General features: G+C 38.8%; 1 protein-coding gene across 2 annotated transcripts; it reads right to left on the bottom strand.

Moving 5' to 3' along the window:
- Positions 1–14,192: 14,192 nt before the first annotated feature.
- On the bottom strand, positions 14,193–15,820 carry LOC117554655 (piggyBac transposable element-derived protein 4-like). 2 transcript variants are annotated; one of them, XM_034229126.1, is made up of 2 exons: positions 14,584–15,820; positions 14,193–14,472 (listed from the first exon to the last, which is right to left on the bottom strand). In XM_034229126.1, the coding sequence occupies exons 1-2, from the start codon at positions 15,466–15,468 to the stop codon at positions 14,245–14,247; spliced, it is 1,113 nt and encodes a 370-aa protein (XP_034085017.1). In that variant the 5' UTR covers positions 15,469–15,820; the 3' UTR covers positions 14,193–14,244. The 2 variants fall into 2 exon arrangements, with proteins under 2 accessions (XP_034085017.1, XP_034085015.1); XM_034229124.1 differs by having other exon boundaries at positions 14,193–14,489; positions 14,584–15,818.
- Positions 15,821–23,399: the final 7,579 nt, after the last annotated feature.

Below are 23,399 nucleotides of genomic sequence, written 5' to 3'. Positions count from 1 at the left end.
ATGGCGACTATGTTCTATAGATTTCTACAAGATTCTATAGATTTCTACAAGATTCTATAGGATTCTATAGGATTTTATAGATTTTTTTGCTAAGGGTATGCCTATGTATGTTGCGAACTCTTTGTTTAAAACTAATTGGCCATCGGAATGTGTCCCCCCCCCCCCCCCGCCCTGTGATCTCTCTTCTCCAGCAGTCTGGTTTGTGTTCGCATATTTATGCTTGTTCCTGTTGCCGGACATAGCCTATCAAACATTTCATAAAAGTGAAAAACAATGAACAAGACTTAACGTATTAATAATAATTCATTATATGTATTCAGTTTGGATATACGATTTTTGACTTTGTTTAGATCAGTGATCTTCTCTTCCTCTCTGCAGCAGAGAGCTAAGCGCTGTCAGACCGGACCTAACCCTGAAAAGTATTATCATCTGAAAGTCAAATGAATCATTATGTTATTAGTATTAAATACATATAAGTATTTTTACAACTTGTATTTAGAAATACTCCGTTGTAATTATTGATGCATAAATGTGTTCATCCATTCAATGTGGCATCTGCTATAATTGGGTTAATGTATGATATTACTTAATAATACAATACATTATAATATATCAACCCAGTCTCATGGCATTTCGTGTTCACCAACACGATTTTTAATCTATTGATTCGTGTTCACCAACACAATTTTCCCCTTTTTTTCGTGTTGCACAGCACGATTTTAAAAGCAATGTATTTCTACTGGTAATGTGTTTCGTGCCTGCAGCACGTATTTTTCTCCGGCCGGGTCGTGGAAGACCGGAAGCTGTGTGGTTCATAAAAACATGTTCTTACTCAATATCAAGCCACAATTATTGCTTTTATTTTAAATCGTATAATTTCTGACTTTTGTTGCCATCTGTGAGGAAAATAAATGGGGCTCAGAGCCTCACAATACTGAAATCTGTATTTTTTAAATCTTTTTTTCCTTCTAATTTGTTATTCTTTTCAAAATAACACACTCTTATTTACTCACCAATAACACACAATTATCCTTGCTTTTATTTATTGGTTTAATTCCATAATCTCGGGCTTTTTTGGCGTCCGTCAGGAACTGAATTTCAAAATAAAAATAACCGGAAACAGACGTAGGCCTCTAGGAGCTTACAGATGTAGCGCTACATTTCAGACGCCTACCCGTGCGGGTCCGTGATCGGCACTGGGTGGGCCCCTGCTGAAAAGGAAAACCCCCCCGCAGGATTTGAAACGCCCCCTTGATAAATACATTTAATTACAATGAAACCAGCTGCAATGGATCATGGATCCACCAGGGGGAGCCGTGATTAAAAAGCTGCCACACTGGAACCCATGTGAAATAAACAGCTGATCTACAGGTATCTGATATAGCGGATATTTGTTAAGATCCATATGTCACAGATAGGATCATATTCTGTGCTAAATAAGAGACATGTAATCATTTACTAAACATCTCCATGTTTTTATTTAACAAAATAATGTTTAATTCACGTTGGCGTAAGTACAAAACCATCGCTATGTTTTTAGATCAGGAAATGCATCCAGGCTCAAACAAACGATTTTCAATCATCATCCTCACGATCATTTAATGTATCATATGTTCGCGAGTTGAAATTAATGCACTAAATTTAATCCACGTGAGTTTACAACAACAAAAATAATCGCTTTGTTTTTATATCACATCGGACCGGAGGAAAATGCAGCATGGGTCTCACTACTGATCATCCTAATCCCACGGGCAAACAATAATATGTACTGTATTATTAGTGTCTAATATTACTGGGGATTTCGGAATGGTAGCCTACTGGATTTTGATTTATTGTATCGGCTTCATATCGCGATATATTCCCGAAGTCTGAAATGCAAAAATGTCCCACATTAGGGCAATTCACCCTACATTTAATCATTCATACAAAATCATATTTCGTTTCTTTTTAACGAAATAAATGTGGTTTAATCCACATAATTTACTGTGTTAATTGTTTACTGTAGTATTGTGCACATTACTTTTCGCTGCTTGTTGAACCCCTGGTTAGAAGCTAAACTGCATTTCGTTGTCTCAGTACCTGCAATATGTGCAATAACAATAAAGTTGAATCTAATCTTGAGCAGGAACAAATGTATTTAGGCTACTTAGTGACATAAACGATTAAACACATTTGTGCATTCTTTAAACCGAGTCAAGCCGAGTCCGGAGGTGGCGGCACATTAAAGTGTGCACCTGATTGTTTAACTTGAAGGTGCCTGATGACATTTAATCTTTCAAACAAAATCATATTTCGTTTATTTTTAACGAAATAAATGTGGTTTAATCCACATAATTTAGGCCTACTGTGTTAATTGTTTAGTATTGTTTAACTTGAAGGTGCCTGATGTGAACATTTCCAGAAGAACTCTAGCTTGAATGGCCTTTGTATGTATACAGTAGGCCTAACATAGGCGGCGCGTGAGGCTCAGGTATGGGAAGGCTAAATAACTTTTTTTTTCATTTTACGCTGCCCGCCTCCGGCGTCTATAGAAAAGAGATCAACTCAGTGAAAGCACCATCTGCTGACCGATCAGAGCTCAGTGTGCGGAGTTTAAATCTATCAAGTCATATGACAGGAAAAAGGAAATGCAGTTTAAACTGCCGTATGCAGAGAAGACGCCGACGTGTCGCACTTATCATTCATATCACACTGACATCACATCATCAATCAGATCATCGATCACACATCGATATCACAATATTTCCTTATCTGAGTCAGCTTCTCGAGCCGTATCTGGCCGTGCAACATGCGGAAGTTTATGAAGAGTATTGTGCAGAAGATGTGATGCAGCATATTTTTGGTATATTCATTTTAATCTCACCAATATATAAGAGGTGTATTGCATCATGTTATCCCTAAATATATGTGTGGGTATATACATTCCTGTGTATTAATAGTTGAAGGAACAAAATACATTTTTCCTCTTAAATATAGAGGTTTTTTATAGATTCCTGAAACAATGTTCCCTTTTTCTTTAAAGTAGATTAGCGCAATAGTCTTTTTCTTTCACTTATAACCTTTTCATCAAAAGGCTATTTTTGAGGGGTAAAATGCAGAATTACTTGTGAGTTCTGTTTTGAGTGAAAAGATTACCCTTTTGAGTGTTTTTCTTGGTTAACCATTAGATATAGTGGCTAAATTCGTTCTAAGTTAATTGTGCGCATCCTGCAGGCCTTGAGAATTTAGTCACACAGTTAAGAGAGACAATGGTCCTTTTAGACTAAGGGTGAGCTTACTTCGGGTGAATAAAAGTTCAGAGATGATTGGGGGGGTATGAAGACAGTTAGGCTTGTTGGTGAGCTAGTTCTGAGGATGTCATGGGATAATGACTGTTATATTCCCAACAAGTATGGCTTTCATAAAGAAACACATGACTTGGGTGATAAGATGTGTTTTGTTGTAAAATGGGCCTGTTTGGTTTTCTGCTGGCCAGCGCTGGGTCACTGTGACAAAGCATATTTTGCGTCTGCCAATGAGGGGACCTGAAAAGATGACCAGCTGACCTCACCCCTTCCTTCTGTCTTCTGGTATATATTCTGTTGATTCCTGAGTTCGGCCTCTCTTCACATGCTGTCAGGACAGAAGGATCTCCGCAGCACGCGAACCAGGGCAGAAGTGGCCGGCTACTTCTTAAAACATTACAATATGATTTTAGTATATTGTATTATATGGTGTTGTAATGTATTATAGTGCATTGCATTATTACCTTTGATAATTAAAACAGATTGTTTAAACTGGTATCTGGGTGTTCTCTGTCTGATTTCCTTCCTGTTATGATTTTAAGCAGGACTCGTCAAAACGACACGCGGAGCCGAGTGGGGTTGTAAAAACCTCAAAACTCCAACAAACACTTAGTTACATTGTCACATATACTGTATGCAGACGTATTATTTTAAGCAACACATTAAGTTGACGAAACACTCAACTCAAATGTAATAAAGTCAGATCCCCTCGTGTTTTAGATGGGGCAGTATCATAAAACTGTTGTACGCTTTCAAACACTCGGTAGTTTATTTTTTAACCAGTTGTTCTGTATTCTCCTTGCAGGTGCAACTATGTGGCTTGTATCCTGGATTATATGTTTAAGTCATCATGGATGTTTAAAGTTCATATTTGTCTAATATTAGTTTACTTTTCATTAATGAAGTATGATGTTGCGCTGTCAGTACACTTGTCCCTGTTTGTGATTGGTCAAATGTAGCTAACCCCGCCCCTTTCACGTGAACGCGCTCTCAGCTGGAGAGAGAAACCCTGGCTTGATTTACCGAGTTGATAACCAGCGCCGTAGGACCGTTTAGCGAGATCGTTTAGCGAGATCGCGTTTGTTAGGGATAGTTAAGATAACTCAAGCATATCCAGGGTCTGTTGAACTGGCTTCGTGGTACAGGGCACAGGTGGCTGCATAGCAGCGCTAATGTCAAAGACATTATATTTTTATTTTACCAGGATGCAGTTACACAAATATTTGGGAAGGCTTAGCCTTCATAGCCTACAGCACCCGCCGCCCCTGGGCCTACAGTATAGCCCAACCATGTACACCTTCCTTTTTTCCCGTCCAAAGTTTGAATTGGATAAAGGTAATGGTTATCGATGGTGCTTTTATAGCCTATTGTATAATAACTGTGTGATTTATATTGTTTTTCAAATGCATATGGCCCCCCATTTACACTGCTCTTCCCGTCAAGAATATGAATAGAACTTAGTTAGATCACTTTACATTTCTGCAATTAATTTTTAATCACACAAAAAGAGGAAACCATTTTCAAGTTCAGTTTTCAACGTTTTATTTAAAATGACTGACATAACACAGACATCATACTGTAGGCCTATCTGCTGCGGAAACCAGGACGAGCTATTTCGGGATCTGTTTATCGGGGGCTCCTCAGTCTCTCATTTACCCGGCTCCTGATTAGGACACATCCTGGGGATTGTGTTTACAAACATTGACCAGACCGTTCACCAGCCCCCACCCCCCATGTTGCCTATGCTGTCCTGTGTTGCGAACTCTTTGTTTAAAACGAATTGGCCATCGGAATGTGTGGAGGAATTCTCCCAAGGGTCACATTCCACAGCTCTCCCCCCCCCCCACTCCTGTTATCTCCCATCCCCCAGTCTGTAGGTTTGTGTTTGCATATTTATATGCCGTAATTCCTACTGATCCTCTCACGCACATACATTCTCCTTACAGTATACATACATAGGCTATATGAGTCCGTGTATCTACGGACCATTTGTTTTTCTTTATTAAACAAGTTAACGGAAGAGCGTCTGAGAGGCGTTTCTGCCCTTTTGCTTGTTACCTTACTAAATGGTCTAATGGTCAGTGGAGCGAGGAGGGAGGCCCGCGAAACTCACGGAAGTGATTTCAAAACAAAAAGCACTCGTTTGCTTGGAACAAAGAAAACGGCCAAGACACACATTGAGTCCAGAAAATGAATGTTATTAAGGGCTGTAAATATAATAAGCCTGTGTCTAAAATTGACAACAGGCTTATTATATTTACAGCCCTTAAGATACACTTTTGTGTTTAACAGCTGACCACTACCATGACATACTTTGTTTTAGTACATTTCGCATGAGAGCAAAATGTATAAATATGAGCATTACATTATATGAATATGAGAACAACATGCATGAATGTGTGAGTGACAATATATGAATGTGTGCATTGAAATATGATAATATGAGAGCAAAATATATGTGTGTGAGAGTGAAAATGTATGTATGTAAAAGGAGAATATATTTGTGTGAGTGAAAATGTATGTATGTAAAAGGAGAATATATGTGTGTGAGAGTGAAAATGTATGTATGTAAAAGGAGAATATATGTGTGTAGAGTGAATATGTATGTATGTAAAAGGAGAATATATGTGTGTAAGAGTGAAAATATGCTGCATTTTGAATGTCCGATAGTCCACCATTTCCACCGGAAATATCAAACATTTAATAAAAGTGAAAAACAATGAACAAGACTTAACGTATTCATCATAATTAATTATATTTATTTCGTTTGGATGTAGGATTTTTGACTTTGTTTAGAGCAGTGATCTTCTACTATATGAACATTTTGGACCCAAAATCACAAAAAAAAACGTAAAAACAGATTTTGAAAATGATATTATTTTTCATATAGGTAACACAAACACACACAACGAAACCATTTCAAAGCTGGAAATATATACATGGGATGTCACTATGATAATGTGAAAGTTTGATTGAGGTAGCATGGGATTTCATTCTGATAAGGCAAAAGTGTTATTATAAATATAATACAAATATATATATATACACATTATGTACAACAATCAGTTTTTTCTGTCTTTATCTGTGCCACGCTTCAAAGCGGTTTCTGTCAATACGACACAGAGGCCAACATCACAGGTTCCTCCTCCTCCATGTCAAAAACCAAGCTTAAAGCTTGACTCACGTTCAGAGTTCTCTTCATCATAGTTGAATCTTCAAAACTCTAAATCTATCTAACTATATCTAAATTCTCAATGTTTGTCTGTCACTTTGCTTCAATCGCAGTCTCCCGCCGTCTCTCTTCGTCTCCCGCCGCCTGTCTTCGTATATCTTCGTCTCTCTCATTTCCCGCCGTCTGTCTTCGGTTCCCGCCGTCCCTCTTCGTCTCTTTTCGTCTCGTTTCGTATCACTCCGTTTACCTGATTACCTCACCCCCTCCCTGGTAAATACATCCTGTTGAGCAGAATCTACAGTTTCCAGTATTTTCCGTTTCGTAAAATTATCAAATACGGCGAAGATATTAAAATATGTGCTTCCATTATTCATACTTCTGAAATATATCTGTATTAACTTTATATCATCGTATGTCCGTGTTTATTTTTGTCTGTTTATTGGGTCTTTTTGCATGAAACAAAGACTGGCATATAGTTTCAAGCCAGTACTTTCGACAGAAATACACATATACATCCTGTTGAGCAGGATCTACAGTTTCCAGTATTTTCCGTTTCGTAAAATGATCAAATGCGGCGAATATATTCAAATATGTGCTTCCATTTTTCATACTTTTGAAATGTATTAACTTTATATCATCGTCTATCCGTGTTTACTGGGTATTTTTGCATGAAACAAAGACTGGGATATAGTTTCAAGCCAGTACTTTCGACAGAAACACACGGCAATGTTGTCCGGACTGTTGTTATTATGCGGCACAGGTCATGTGATCTGATCACGCCGGCGTGACGGTTGACTCCAAAGGGTTAATATTAAATACATATAAGTATTTTTACAACTTGTATTTAGAAATACTCTGTTGTAATTATTGATGCATAAATGTGTTCATCCATTCAATGTGGCATCTGCTATAATGGGGTTAATGTATGATATTACTTAATAATACAATACATTATAATATATGATATGATAATTATATTTTAGTTTTATTCATTTCTTATTTCATAGTTTCTCATTATTATTATTTTTATCGCTCATCTTATTTTTGATTTTATTAATCTGTGTGAATCTGTGCTGTCCTGTTTTTTACTCTCACCCTGTTGCTGTTTGAACTACTGAATTTCCCCACGGGGTTAATAAAGGTCCATCTTATCTTATCTTAATGTATAAATTGATTTACTTCAATCTACTGTACTGTGTAAAAACACCCCAACAATATTACAAGAAATATACTGCATAAAGCAAACTATATACTTTATTTGATCTAAAATATTGATGTTTTTTCATTATAGTAGCTGTGAAAACCATACAGTAACACATAAGTGATTAAATGCTACAGTATTCAGCTAAACACAACTGCAGAGCTGTAAACATTGCAAACAGTTGTCTTTGTGTATTTTGTGAATGAAGCGCCATCTCATGGTTAAATCCTGTAATTGAACAAATGGGGAAATTGGGCAACGCCCTCTAGCAATTTGGCAACACCCCCAGCCGCTGGCATCCGCTGGGCTTTTGACTGGGACACACCCACCTGAGTCTGATCTGGAGTGCTTCATCTGTAGGATGGCCGAAGACACTACACTACCCATAATCCCCAGCTATCGTTTAGGACTACAGTCCCCGTGATTAATCTTCAAGCTCTGGGATTGGATGTTGGAGTGGCAGTGCGCCAAGGTTACGCCGAGCGTCAAACAGCTGTTTGAAATGGAACGAAACCACGCCAGACTATCAAAACTGGAATTGAACGCCCCCCCAGAACTACACATGCTGGCTAATGTTTCGAAAATGTTCTATGGGACGTCTTTACTGAACGTTTTCGTTTTTCCCACAATTAGAAGTTGCCAGTATTAAACACATTGGTGTTATCAAATGTAAAACATATAATTAATAAATGGGTGAAAATCGCTTGTGTCCATAATGCGCAGCATTAATATATACCCACATGACAGCTCATTGTTACTTTGTAATTCTACTCCACTACAATTCAGAGGTTAACCTGGTATTTTTACTCCACTACATTTATTTGAGTTACTTTGCAGATTCTGATTAATGATGTGAAATATAACCAACCCTTAAATCAGACTTTAGTTACACCTGAGTAAAATTCAGGGAAGGTGATTGTCAAGTGCCAACAATCAGGAGAGATATTTGATAGTTGGTGCTTGAGAAGACTAAACATTTATCTTCAATTGACATGAATCGAAACGAGTAATAAAGTATATTCATTACTCGTTATTCTCTACTAATAGTTAATTAAAGACTGTATATTATGGCTATTTTGCACATCCCTTTCAAGATTTCAAGATTTTCAAAGGTTTATTGACATATCATATACACAACTACGGTGTATGCAATGAATGAAAATATTGGGTCACAGGTTCCTCAACAGTGCATTACAAGACATCTATCAATATGTGTGTACCTCCACCATTAAACTGTCATATTCTGCACATTTCTTATTCTATCTACATACATAAGAGTATAATTCATATGTATAATATCAGTTAAAATAAGTGCTTCAACATAGTTAACATTGCAGGAAAGCAATATATTAGACGTTAAGTACTTTGTCAGGCTTAATATTTATCTGTAGATACCCCCAAAGTGTTTTTCTTATTTAAAAGAAGACCTTAATCTAAAGTATTATTTAATGTTTAAATAAAGGTTAATTCGTTTTTCTGTTTTGCACCCCCTCCTATTAATATCTTTGTACATTCTGCACTAAACTGTTTTATTGTAGAGATCACTTATAGTATCTTCTTGATTTTTTATATTCTATATTTCTATCACAGACCTTCTACTTTCCCCCTATGAAAGTATGTACTCTTAATATTTATTTAATCAAATATAACACATAAAAACAATAATTCAATAACGTGCTTTAACCACTAGGTGGTGCACATAAGGTACACATAGCCATAATAACTTTGTATTATTAGTGGAGGACACTTATGTATGTACAACATCTGAAGATGTGTAGTTTTATTCATGCTTTCACATAATTGTACAGCATATTGCTATACTATTTCAGACTCAGTATTTACATTCTTATATTCAAAGAAAATCAGTAATATCTTTAAAAACTACAAGTCCTTTCATATCAGCTGTGCACCGTTATGGTGTAAATATAACCTATCTATGAATTCAATCAAATGTAAAAGTCAGCCGAATTAGTGTTGATACTGCAAGGAGACGTATTGTGTGAAGAGAAATTGAAGATGTTTTTTAATTGTTGATATATTTATGATCCACGTCAAGTATTCAGTTTCGGCTGCATTTCTTCCAGTTTTTCCAAAGGTCTTCTCATCAGTGCTCTATAAATAAAGAACTACGGCAGATGTGTAATATGTAATGCAGCCGAATCGTGTATTACAATGCCGTTATGTGATGACTTTCAAAGAGAAAAGCAAAAACACTCGGAATTAAGTATTATTTTATTCTTTTAAAATGTTTTCCGGATTGCATATCATATAAACACCAAATCCCAGCATGCATTGCGGCTAAAACATCCAATCAGCGAGCTTAAACCATAGCTCAGGATCTTGGGTAATCGCTCGAAATGCCTAGGTCTGTTTCCGGTTATGTTTATTTTGAAATTCAGTTCCTGACGGACGCCAAAAAAGCCAGAGATTATGGAATTAAACCTTTATATATACAGTCTATGAATTAAAGTCCGAAATTATACGATTTAAAATAAAAGCAATAATTGTGACTTGATATTGAGTAGTAAGAACATGTTTTTATGAACCACACAGCTTCCGGTCTTCCACGACCGGACCGGAGAAAAAGACGTGCCTACCAGTAGAAATACATTGCTTTTCAAATCGTGCTTTGCAACACGAAAAAAAGGGGAAAATCGTGTTGGTGAACACGAATCAATAGATTAAAAATCGTGTTGGTGAACACGAAATGCCATGAGACTGGGTTGAATATATGATATGATAATTACATTTTAGTTTTATTAATTTCTTATTTCATAGAAACGTATCAAACATGTAATTAAAGAATGGTGATATATACAGTGATAGATGTTAAGGACTAACGTTTATAATAAATAGCCTAGCATTTATCCATATTCATAATACTATTTATATATTCAACAACAATTTTTAATGTAAAAGGTTCATAAAATAAAAACACAACACTGTCATTGCAAGTCACACTCAGTTGACTTTTATGTTCAACTGCTAAATTCGTTACTGATCAAAAAGGGCTTCTACCTAATTACCTTAAATAAACTCACTAATCACGTAAAACGATAAAATACGGTGAAGATATATGTGCTTCCATTTTTCATACGTTTGAAATATATTTGTATTAACTTTATATCATCGTATCTCCATGTTTACTGGGTCTTTTTGCATGAAACAAAGACTGGCATATAGTTTCAAGCCAGTACTTGTACGGACTGTTGTTTTTATGCGGCATCGGCTTGAACAGGTCATGTGATCTGATCACGCCGGCATTATTCTTATCATTCTTTATGAGCGCGGTAGCCTAATGGTAAGGTAGTCTATCTAGCCTAATTACTTATTTATAAAGTGGAGACAAGGCAGAAATCCTACAATGAATCGGGACAGTGTTCTCCGTGAGATCCAGAAACTAAATTCTATTCAAATTCCAATTATTGACGGGAAGAGCGGTGTAAATGGGTGGCAGATATGCATTTGAAAAGAAATAGTAATCACAGTTATCATACAATATGCTTAAACAAATATAGCTCTACACCCCTGGCCGAAATGTCCTTAAAATGAAGTCCGAGTTCGACATTTTAATTCATGTGCCAACACTGGCAGGACAGAAGGTGACACACCCGTTCTAAACCGTGTCCCTCACTCCTCACATCCCAAGCTGCATCCCCAAAAAGTGTATTATGTTGTTACATCGTTTCAGATGTTATGTTTCAGTTTTGCTCTTGATAAGCCATTAAAACAGTAAAAACACATTCAGTTTCCTTTTGCTTTTTGTGTCTCCTGTACACCAAAACATACCATCTGTGATGGGTACGTTTTGGTGTGCAGGAGACAGGAGTTTTACTGTATTCAGTAATCAGTAACTGATTACATTTACAAAGTAACCCTCCCAACCCCACAATACACATTTTTCGATATTCCACGATATTGGATCACTACACAGAAGATGCATGATGAGAAAATGACTGAGAACAGGTAATAGGCTCTGATTTAGCACCACCATCAGGCCTTTTCATTTCCATTTCCGTTTTGTTGTCCGTTTACACTTTAATACCCGCTTATTTTGTAGTTGGTATGTATATTTAATCCTTACCCCAAGTGAAGGAGTTCAAGTATCTCGGGGTCTTGTTCTCGAGTGAGGGAACAATGGAGCGTGAGATGGGCCGGAGAATCGGAGCAGCGGGAGCGGTACTGCAGTCGCTTTACCGCACCGTTGTGACGAAAAGGGAGCTGAGCCAGAAGGCAAAGCTCTCTGTCTACCGGGCCATTTTCGTTCCTACCCTCACCTATGGTCATGAAGGATGGGTCATGACCGAAAGAACGAGATCGCGGATACAAGCGGCCGAGATGGGTTTTCTCCGCAGGGTGGCTGGTGTCTCCCTTAGGGATAAGGTGAGAAGTTCGGTCATCAGGGAGGGACTCGGAGTTGAGCCGCTCCTCCTTCGCGTCGAAAGGAGCCAGTTGAGGTGGTTCGGGCACCTAGTTAGGATGCCACCTGGGCGCCTCCCTAGGGAGGTGTTCCAGGCACGTCCAGCTGGGAAGAGACCAAGGGGTAGACCTAGGACCAGGTGGAGGGATTATATCTCTTCGCTGGCCTGGGAGCGCCTTGGGATCCCCCAGTCAGAGCTGGTTGATGTCGCCAGGGAAAAGAAAGTTTGGGGCTCTCTGCTGGAACTGCTACCCCCGCGACCCGACCACGGATAAGCGGGAGAAGATGGATGGATGGATGTATATTTAATTAAAAAATCTGCTGCTTATGTTCTTTATAAATTATAATATTGGTGTTAATGTTCACTTTATTTTAATTTAAGAGGTCATGTATATTTAAGTTATATTTATTTAGATTTTTGAATGTTCCATTCAAAAATGTTATTAAAAAGGCATGTACACCATAAAAGATGACTATTGAGATCTATTGTCAGGAATGTTAGTGTTATATAAAATAGTGAATTATACTGCAGTAGAATGTTGCAGTCTGCACAGTGTTATATTGTCACCGCTTAGTGTCAGTAAATATTGTGCAGTTAGTATTGGACTACAAGATAATAATAATAATAATAATTCCTTACATTTATTATAGCGCTTTTCCAGATGCTCAAAGCGCTTTACAAATACACATTACACGTATCATACATGCAATGGTCATGTACTGTGGACAATACCCACAGGAGCAAGTTCAGGTGAAGTGTCTTGCCCAAGGACACAACGGCTTTACAGACGCAGCGGCGGGTTTCACCCCTTGATCTGATGATCATTGCACAGCGCACTGCGCCACACCATCCATCTTCACGCCTCGAAGTCATCGAGGTGCTTTTACAAGTACACATTAGTATCATACATGTACTGTGGACAATACCCACAGGAGCAAATCCGGGTGAAGTGTCACAAGGACACAACGGCCTGACGCAGTGGCGGCAGGAGCGGGTTTCGAACTGGAGTTCCCCAGCAACCCCCTTGATCTGATGATCAGATGCACAGACCACTGCGCCACCCGTCCCACAAGATAGATGCAAGCCTGTACAGGTAGAGTTATTTAACCCTCCGGTATCATTCGATTGGACTACGCAAATTAGTCATTCGAGACAAAAATGTCCACTGCAAAATACTTTGATAAAAACATTATATAAAAAGGTTTTTTTCACAACTTTTTTGGGTTCAATCTTTAAAGCAACTTCCGCCCTAATAGAAAATACCAAAAATGTAATCATTCTCAGGATTTTAACCCTTTAAATGCCATTTTGAAAACATGAAACTGCTGGTTTTTTTCATGATGAAAACAGAGAAAATTAGTTATTTTCCCAAAAATACATATCTGGGGACTGGCTCTTTTTTTTATAACAGTCTTGGATATGTCAAAGATTAGCAACAAAATGGATTTTTTTTGCATTATTAGTTTTTGCACAAAATCAGATTGAACAAAAAAGTTACATATTAGTCATTCGGGACAAAAATGTCCACTACCAAAAACTGTTCTAAAATGACAACAGATTAATATTTTAAAAAACTTTTTGGGGTTAAATCTTTCAATCAACTTCAGTCCTGATCAAAAATACCAAATGTTAAATTATGTTCAGGATTTTAACCCTTGAACTGCCAGTTTGAAAACATGCATTTGCATTTTCTATGAAAAACATGCACAAAAAGGCAGTTATTTTCCATATAATAAATGTTGGGGGGGTCGGCTTTTTTTTTTTTTATCACAGTCTTGGATATGTCAAAGATTAGCAACAACATTTATTTTTTTGCATTATTAGTTTTTGCACAAAATCAGATTAAACAAAATACTCACACATTAGCCACTCACGTCCCATCCACTCCCATTATAACCACATATTTTGATCTCTCCGCCATACCGGTATATAATCATGCATTTTATAATGTCAGGGTTTTATATTGGAGGAAAATAGTTAAATGTGTCCCTTTTTACTGTATATCACCAGATGTTACATTTTACCATTGAATTATATGACCTATAAAAACACTGAAGTAATACTATATTCAACTTTCTCTGAAATCATTTTTAAATCAGCATCAGATGTATCAATGTCAACATTTATTTTCCAAACAGCAAACTGCAATCAACATTCATGAACAAATCATACTATGGTAACAGCAGCCGGTGTACGAGGTGGATGCTTTCTCCGCATGATTTTTGCAGACACCAGAGATCTCCCCAACTCCTCCAAGAAAAGCCTCCTCCTGAAGGACTTGGCTTGCTTCCAGGAGGGATCCACAGCAGTAAAAAGCACAAATGCATGAAGGCAGAGACATCTATCATGTTGTGGAAGAGGACCTGTGGCCACCGATGGGTCATCCTCCTGCAGCTGTAGGAGCCCACAACCTACAAAAGACCAATACTAAATTAATACAAATATTCTTTAAAATTATTAACAACTGTATCATGTATTATTTATATACTGGTAATGCCTCCATACCTTGTCTAGGTTGTCGACAGCTCCCTTGCAGTGGTTGTAGTCTGCAATGATCACAGGTTTCCTTTTCTCCTCCTCTGTCACAGCTGGGTCCCTGTGTTTGCTGCTGAGGAGGAGCACGTTTCTCCCCCGTTTGGGAATGTAGCTCACCGCTGTGGTGTTCTTGGTAAAACCAAAAAGAGAGGAGAGGGCAGCTCTCTGCCTCACCTGCAGGAGTTTGGATGGAAGCTCAGGCTTATTTCTTCGGATGGTTCCGACAAGGGCCACTTTCCTCTTTAGTAGCTCCTGCACAAGTGCATATGACGTGAATAAATGGTCACAAGTCACAGTGATCCCTTGGAGCCCCTCTGTCATTTCCAGGACGACACGCTTTCCCTGGCCCACCTCGGCAGCACTGCCAGCAGCTTTACCGGTGTAAATCTGGCACTTCCAGGCATAGGAGGTTTCAACGTCAGCGGTGACCCAGATTTTTAGCCCATACTTTGCTGGCTTGCTTGGTATGTATTGCCGGAATTTGCAGCGGCCTCTGAAGGGGACAAGCTGCTCATCCACACACACATCTTCACCAGGGTTGCAAAGCATCGGAAGGCGATGTGTCCACTTCTCCCAGAGAGAGCGGATGGGGGCAAGCTTGTCCTCTCTGTGACGGGAAGGTCTCATCAGCTTGTCGTCAAACCGGAGGGTGGTATTCATCAACCGGAATTTGGTGTGGGTCATTGTGGCACGGAAGATGGCACGTCCACTGTGGTCAACCCAGAGGCTGCGGGTGGATTCGCCCTTCGATTTGTAAACTCCAGCCAATATCAGGAGACCGATATATGCACGAATATCTGTGGCATCCACATCACTCCAGTTTGCCACCGAACGTCCCCCCTGCAAGTTTGTCATGTCGACAATACTACTGATGATCTCAGCAGTGAAAAATAAATTGAAGGAGGATTCCACGTCATCAATTATTGTAATGGCATAACGCGTGGGCCCTGGAACCAAACCTCTGGCAGCGGGAATGTAGCGCAGCGTGTCGTTGTTAGAGGGAGACCAGATTTCACCATTTTTTTATGTCCACCCACTGCCAGAATCTTCTGTTTCCTCTGCAGTTTCAGCGGAAGGGTCAGAAGAAGAAGGATCAGACTCCACTACAAACTCCACATCACATTCTTCTTCTGAGGTTGTTTCTGATTCAGAAGAAGAGTCAAGCAACTCGCTGGAGGTTGCCGGCTGCATCACCATATCACTAGCTTCTTCCACAGAGAAGCGCCTCTTCATCTTACTCGCTTGTTGCGTATCACAGGAATGAAACGACCAGCCAGCCAAACTACACATATTTATGGATCTGGCTTTGCAGCCAGGTGTTCGCTTATTGACTTAGTGCATGTATGGCTGTGTATGTTTGTATGCTAAAGAGACATTATCAAAGCCTTTGAAGTTCCAAACAATTCAAAACAACAAGGTCAAGCTGGGTCAAGATCATACCTCTGTTTACCTCTAAGACACATGAAACAGCACAAATGAAAACAAAATGCCACGAGAGAACACTTACTCCTACATTCTCACACACATCAAAGGTAAAGAGATGATGGGAAAATTGCGAATACTGTAAACTGTAAATCAAGACATGACAAGCATGTAATTCAATGTAAAATGTCACATCTGGTGATATACAGTAAAAAGGACAAATTGAACTATTTTCCTCCAATATAAAACCCTGACATTACAAAATGCATGATTTTATACCGGTATGGCGGAGAGATCAAAAGATGTGGTTATAATGGGAGTGGATGGGACATTTTTGTCTAATCTGATTCTGTGCAAAAACTAATAATCCACCAAAATAAATGTTGTTGCTAATCTTTGACATATCCAAGACTGTGATAAAAAAAAAAAAGCCGAACGTCCCAACATTTATTATATGGAAAATAACTGCCTTTTTGTGCATGTTTTTCATAGAAAACGCAAATTCATGTTTTAAAACTGGCAGTTAAAGGGTTAAAATCCTGAACATAATTTAACATTTGGTATTTTTGATCAGGACTGAAGTTGATTGAAAGATTTAACCCCAAAAGTTTTTAAAAATATTAATCTGTTGTCATTTTAGAGCAGTTTTTGGAAGTGGACATTGTAAAGGAATATTTTGGTCTTGTTAAAGTATATAGAGTTTAGTGATTTGTCCTCGGGAATCTGTTTAATGGTTAAAGTGTATTCCTGCCTGTAATGTGATCCATAGCTTCTCAGGAAGACACAGGTCAAGAGGTAATCTGATGTCTTGTGGGGGAGAAGCTTGGCTCATGTGGGTTTACAATGCAACGAGTCTTTGTCTCGACATCTGGCATGCATTAAAGGAAAACCCGCGTGTTTTAGGGCCCTCCTCTTCTCTTTGTATAGATGGGTGCTTGGCGCTTTTGGGGCAGAGTTTGCTGGGATCTTACATGAGAACTGTGATATGCTGTGAACTCTCCGGCCGTTCAGGCTCTCAATAAATATCAGTGTATTGACAGGCGAATCCAGTTTCCCTCATTTGATGATGCGCTCAACATTGCTGCAAATAAGTTTTTACTTCACATTTTGGCGTCACGAACAGTTACCAACAAATCGTCGAGCTGGTGAGTGTAATTTCAAATCTATATTTTGACATTGCCTCGCCAGACTCTGTGATTGACGGTATAAAATTACCTGTGGAACAGATAGATGCAATATTGTTGGTTTCCTCTGTGTGTGTGCATGGCAAATATTCGGAGAGACCTTAAAGAGGGCATCAGTAATGTGGAACTTCGGTTTAAAAGCAATGTAAAGATTTGTACTGAAACGAATCGCCGAATTCTGGAGATTTCAACGGTTTAACTAGTTAAATCAACTCGCCTCGGAATTTTCCTGTTGCTGCTGCGGGTGCAGGGTGTGGGTAATTCCCCTCCCCCCCCCCTGTGGGGAGCAGCACACACGAGGATAAACAAAGCACAGTGTCGTATCTTCTTAAATCGCACCATTATGAGTTTTGGAACTAAACAGAACTCTTATTAACGGGAAACGTGATACGAAATATTACGTCACGCTGTGTTTCATAAACTGAGGGGTTGTTAAATTTGGCTGTTGTTAAAATAAAGGGTACTGAATTCATTAAAAGTCTCTGCTCTCCGGATCGGGGAGGGCAGAGCACCACTAAATTAGCATAGTGGTTGTTGATTGAGAATAATGTGGTTATTACTCTTCAGCAGATTCCGTTCTTAGAATTAATTAAATTAATTAATATCTCTGCTCTCGGTCGGTTGAGCAGTTTTACCACTACATTTGCATAGTGGTTTTGATTGAGAATAAGGTAGTTTATTGCTCATCAACAGAATTAATGTTTAACAACACAGACTTGTATTTTCTGTTAATCACACCATAAGCTCAAGAACTAAATTGAGCTATTAAATGGGAAGGGTGGTGGCAGAATATTACATTCACACTGTGTTTAATAAATGTACGGATTATTGAATTGGATTTTGTTTAAAAAAATAAAAATAAAAAAATAAAAACAATAAGTAAAAATAAGTACTGATATTTCCCTACCCCCGCTGAAGTTTCCCTAATTCGGATTAAAATTAAACTGGATGAGTTTAGCTGTCACCTGATATTTGTTGCGGGTTCATGTTTGTTTGTATAATTGTTTCGTGTTTGTTTGTATACCTGCCGTCTTGTGCATGCTTTCTAACAACTAATAAATGAATCAGTCCACAGCCAAGGTAAAATGAATCTAAATTTCCGCAAAAGGAAAATAAATAGCAAAAAAGCCTCTGTTTTACACCCGGGAACCTCAGAGGCATCACTGCAGGTCATCTGTCTGCTCAAATAGGTCAATGTTGTATTATTTGTTTCATTTATTCTTAATCTATGTATTGTATGGTAATAATGAAAATAAAATAACCTAATGTATTGAACACATTCCGAAACAAAGCAGATAAGACAAGACTTAGACACAATGGTGATTAAACCTTTTTGCACGATTGATGCAAAATGAAAACTTTGTCATTATCTGTTTCCAACTGGCCACTGGAATCAGATAATGGATATGAGTTGAAGTTCAATTACAGTTTTAAATATAGTTCAACATCCTTTTCTATACTCTGCTTGGTGCTGCAGAAGAAGAAAATAAAATAAAACGCAAGACCCGGGGTCAGAGACAGGCGTGACCTCTGGAAGGAGAAGATAATCTGAAGCAGACCACGGCGCGACCCATTGGGGGTTTTATGACCACAGCACAAAGAGGAACATCTAATTGCAGCAGTCAGTTTATAATTTTGCCAGTACTGTTGAGCATTTTCAAAATGTATTTTCATGCCTCTGTGCATGGCTTAGTCTTTCTATCTGCATAGCCACTGGTGTAACTAAGTTCATAAACTTAACAAGTACTATACTTGGGCACAATTTTGAGATACTGGTATTTTATTTGAGTATTTAAATGTTTTGCCATTTTAGCCATCCGCTCCACTACAGTTCAGTGGTACATGGTGTATTTCTACTCCACTACATGTATTAATACCTTTTAGTTACTTTCAGATCTGGATGAATGATGTGAAATCTAATCAAGTGTTGAATCAGACTTTAGTTCCACCTGGAGTAAATCCACCAGCTACCCTGCAGTATACAAAGTCATTCAAACTAGCTGCACCTTCACCAGCTTTGAGAACACTTTCATGATCAATCATTATAAAACATATCATATATAGTATTCTGAAATAAACCAATCTGCACAGTGACTACTTCTACTGTCGCTATTTTCACTATATTTTGATGACAATACCTTTATACTTTTACTTGAGTAACATTTTGAATGCAGTACTTTTACTGTAACATAGTATTCCTACACTCTGGTACTTCTACGTTTACTCAAGAACAAGATCTGAGTACCTAAGCTAACGTTAGCCAGAAACATTTTCAGTTCGCTTCAAGCTCTGCCGCTCCAACAGGGAGCTCTGCTCTGAACACCCCGTTCTAACAGCTGTTCTCCAGCGGTCCAGTCTGTGCCACAGTCACTCCGGACCACACAGCTAATATTAACGAACACATCCGTAGGCAGTAATGTACATGAACGCGTTCATATTTTGGGCGAACGTGAACTGAACGTACTGTATTTCCGCTAGATGAACGTAATTGAGAACGCGTTCATTCTCAGCGCTGTACATAACGGCGTTCAAGAGTGCGTTCATTCTCAGCACTGTATTATAACGGCGTGGTGTTGTTTCAGGAAGTCCCGACGGGGAATACTTTTGCGGTATTACATCTCTATATACATCGATACAACATTACGTGTTGATAGAAATCATCACATAATGAAATAAGACCCCACGGTTTGATGATTGACAGGTGTGTGGGCTATCTTCCATTTTGACACACAGAACAAAGGGGGGCGATCCACCCGTATCCAAAAATGTAAAGTAATTCAAACAGACTCGTCCCTCTGTGAGGAGCAGCAGGTTCAGCTTCATTTAAATATGTCGTGCAGTAATAGATGGATTTATTTTTTTCATCTCAAGAGAGAATGTGTATTTTATGTTAGTATTTCAAAAATCTCCTGGGGGAGAATCCCCCCAGACCCCCTGCGGGGGTTGGGTTTTCAGCATGTCAACTCTTTCACTTGTGAGGAAATGGCAGGATTGGCTCCAGGTCGCCTTTTTATTTACTACAAGACAAATGTTTTTAGTTCAATTAGGATTGAGACAGGGAAATATTCTAAACCTCACGCGTGGCGTTTCACTGACAAGGGGGCGATATAGCGTGTATGTAATTACATTTCAAATACTGATTTGAGCCCCACCACTGTATGGGTTAGCCCTACCATAGATTATCTAACACAAATACTCGGGAGCCGATAAGTCAATAAGTTGCTTATCGCGACAGGCACACAATAAAACAGTGGAAACAAACATGTGTTTGACTTTCATTAGTGAATGAAACTGTGTGCCCTTTATAGTCTGTGTCCAATATTGTGTATTTGTATATATATATTATATATATATCCTAAATATATGCTAAGGTCCCGCTACGGACACGATAGCAGTCGCTTCGTGCGCATGTGTGTAATTAAACCCATGATATCAAAATCTCACTCCAGCCAGGTACCCAAAGTTAGCAACCCTGTCCATACCCCAATAATATTTTATTGATGACAAGTTTGCATCCCTGCCTGTTATCGTTTTCATCACGGAGCTGGAAAAAATGGTGTATTGATTACTGATCTGTGCAAGTCAAATTTGTTAACTGACTTTGGTTCTAATGTTAATGTTAATTTGATTTCAACCCATAAGTAATTATTTAAATTAACTCAACATTCCACATGATGGATTAGTGTTCCACATTTTTCCCACTAATTTGTTTATGATTAGGCCAATGGTAAAGAGAGACATTGATGACCCTGTGTCCTTTTTGTTAGCACGTGGTTCCATTTTGTCTAATGGCGTTGGACAGCTTCACTAAGAGTCACCCAGTTCTACCCTGCTACAGTCCGGCTGAGTGCAGTCACAGAGATGCTATGGCTGCTCTACATGACATTAATGGTTTGGTCCGAGAATGGACACCATTTCCTGCTCCCAGAGAGAATGACGCTCCTCACACTGAACAATACAGCCATTGACACTGTCTCATGTGGGTCTGCTCCCCCCCACCGAGCCATGAACTGGAAGCTGGAATTCTGCTCTGAACACTTGGAACTGTCACACCAGCACCAACCCTTGGGTCAGTTAGATGAGACTAACGGCTTCACTTAGGGCATATGGGTCAGAAATATGACTCTCGTTACCACGGAGTGGGTTGTTTGTTTTTTTAAGGCTATTCATACTGCTATGCAGAGTGAAGAGCCCCTACTATTTTAACAAATACGCCTGATGTCAGGGGCCTCTTACTGTCTACTTCTGCATGTATTCACATTATATGGACCATGTTTACACCTGTTGAAACTAGGGCTGCACGGAACTCAGGCTACAATACAACCATTTTGTTCTGCTCTAACGATTCAATTTATAAATTCTACATCAAAATAGTTCGGTTTTATTGTTTCCAATGATAACGTCACCTTAAGTGGAGAAATGCAAACCTGTTTTAAAATGTAAGGTTTTGAATTTCTTTGACATTTCTCAGTAATGACACCCTCAGACGCCCACTATCATTTATGCCAGTGGTTCCCAAACTTTGTTGTGCCCAAGGCACACCAAAGGACAAGTAAAAAAAAATCTCAAGGCACACCTATTGTGAAAAGATAGCCCTTATAACACGTGTTATCACTCATATTATGTAAAGTATCTGTAAATGTGCATAATTATTTACTAATGCCAAATAAAATGTGACAAAGACAACTATATTACGAAATATTTCCGAAATTAATTTGAAACTTTATCAAATTAGGCTTCATCAAACCAGCAACACACTCATTTACACCAGACAGGTCACAAAATAGAAAATGAGGCAAAGGAAACTCAGCAGAAATTCAGCACAGACAACTGTCAATGCAAGGAAGCTGCATTGTCCATGGTCCGGAACTACAAATTATAAATGTATTACTTTAAAAAATGTAATATATTACACTACTTCGTTACTATCTACATAAAGTAACTCGGTACTTTACTCGTTACTTTCCTCGCCGAGCACGTACAAACTGCGCATGCGTGAGTGGCAATAACTTTCCTTACCAGCAGGCGGCGGTAGTCAAGCCCCCAGGTAGTGCGCCGGACTCAGATGAAAATATTCGTGCTGGCCAAACGGCGGTACTACACTTCCGGTTTGGTTGCCAGGCCCGGAAACACTTTTCCCATTGACTTACATGGGGAAAGAGTGGTCTGTAACTCGTTGGATAATTTTTGTAACTAAATAAACTACCCAGTATGAACACTTGTATAGCCCTTATTAAAAAACATTAGTTCCTCAAGTTGTAAAACATTTGCTAATAACGTTATTCTGAGAGTTATTTCCCTCTGCATTATGAACGCGCATCTAATCCACGGGACCGCGCAGCCCGGCACGTTCATGTTACGTGTCCCGACCAATCAGAGCACACTGTGCTCACAGGGAGGGTGCTGGAGCCAGGCTCTGGCTGGAGCTTTTGGAGCTACAACGAGCGTTAAAGGCAGAGAGTGAAATTCAGTGAATACACGTAGTTTACAGAGATGCTGTATGAGGAACCAATGTGAGTTGCGTTTATCTTTACCCATGGATGCACAATGGGAACGGATCCATATCGTCTTACTGCCATCCCACGGAGCTGTAATAATGGATATATTGCACATGTTTGCTGTAATTCATTGTCATACTACATGGGCTGTATGATTGAATCTTGTACCGTAAATGTTGTATTAAATGGAGTTAATATTACCGATATCACTAGATCATTACTAGCTAGCCGCTAGCTGCTAACTGCCGCCTCGTTCATATCAAATCCATGGCGGTAGTGTGTATTTGTCATTTAATACAGGCAACAACCGGAAGACAGAGAAGAAGAATAGACTGCGTGATATAAAAATAATGGGCATACCTCCACCCCTCGATAGTTATCGCTGACTCAGCCATGTTTATGCAGCACTGCACGTGGAGATGTGGACGTGCAAGTCGCGCAGATTACGTACATAAACCTACAAAGTACTGATATAGTAAATAAAAAAATAAATGATTATTTTTGTATAGTTGATATTGAAAAAATAATGTATGGTTGTCACAAAATCCCACGGCACACCCGGACTTGCCTCACGGCACACCGTTTGGTAACGGTGGTAACTCAGATGCTTACATGGACGTGTATGTTTTTCCTTCATATCTAACAGAAATAAGAGAGAAAGAGATGGGAAAGTGAGTAAAGA

The sequence above is a fragment of the Gymnodraco acuticeps genome, unplaced genomic scaffold, assembly GCF_902827175.1.
Source record: "Gymnodraco acuticeps unplaced genomic scaffold, fGymAcu1.1, whole genome shotgun sequence".
In the NCBI taxonomy this organism is placed as follows: domain Eukaryota; kingdom Metazoa; phylum Chordata; class Actinopteri; order Perciformes; family Bathydraconidae; genus Gymnodraco; species Gymnodraco acuticeps.
Note: the sequence above shows the minus strand (reverse complement) of the source record. Positions and strands in the feature narration are given on the sequence as shown.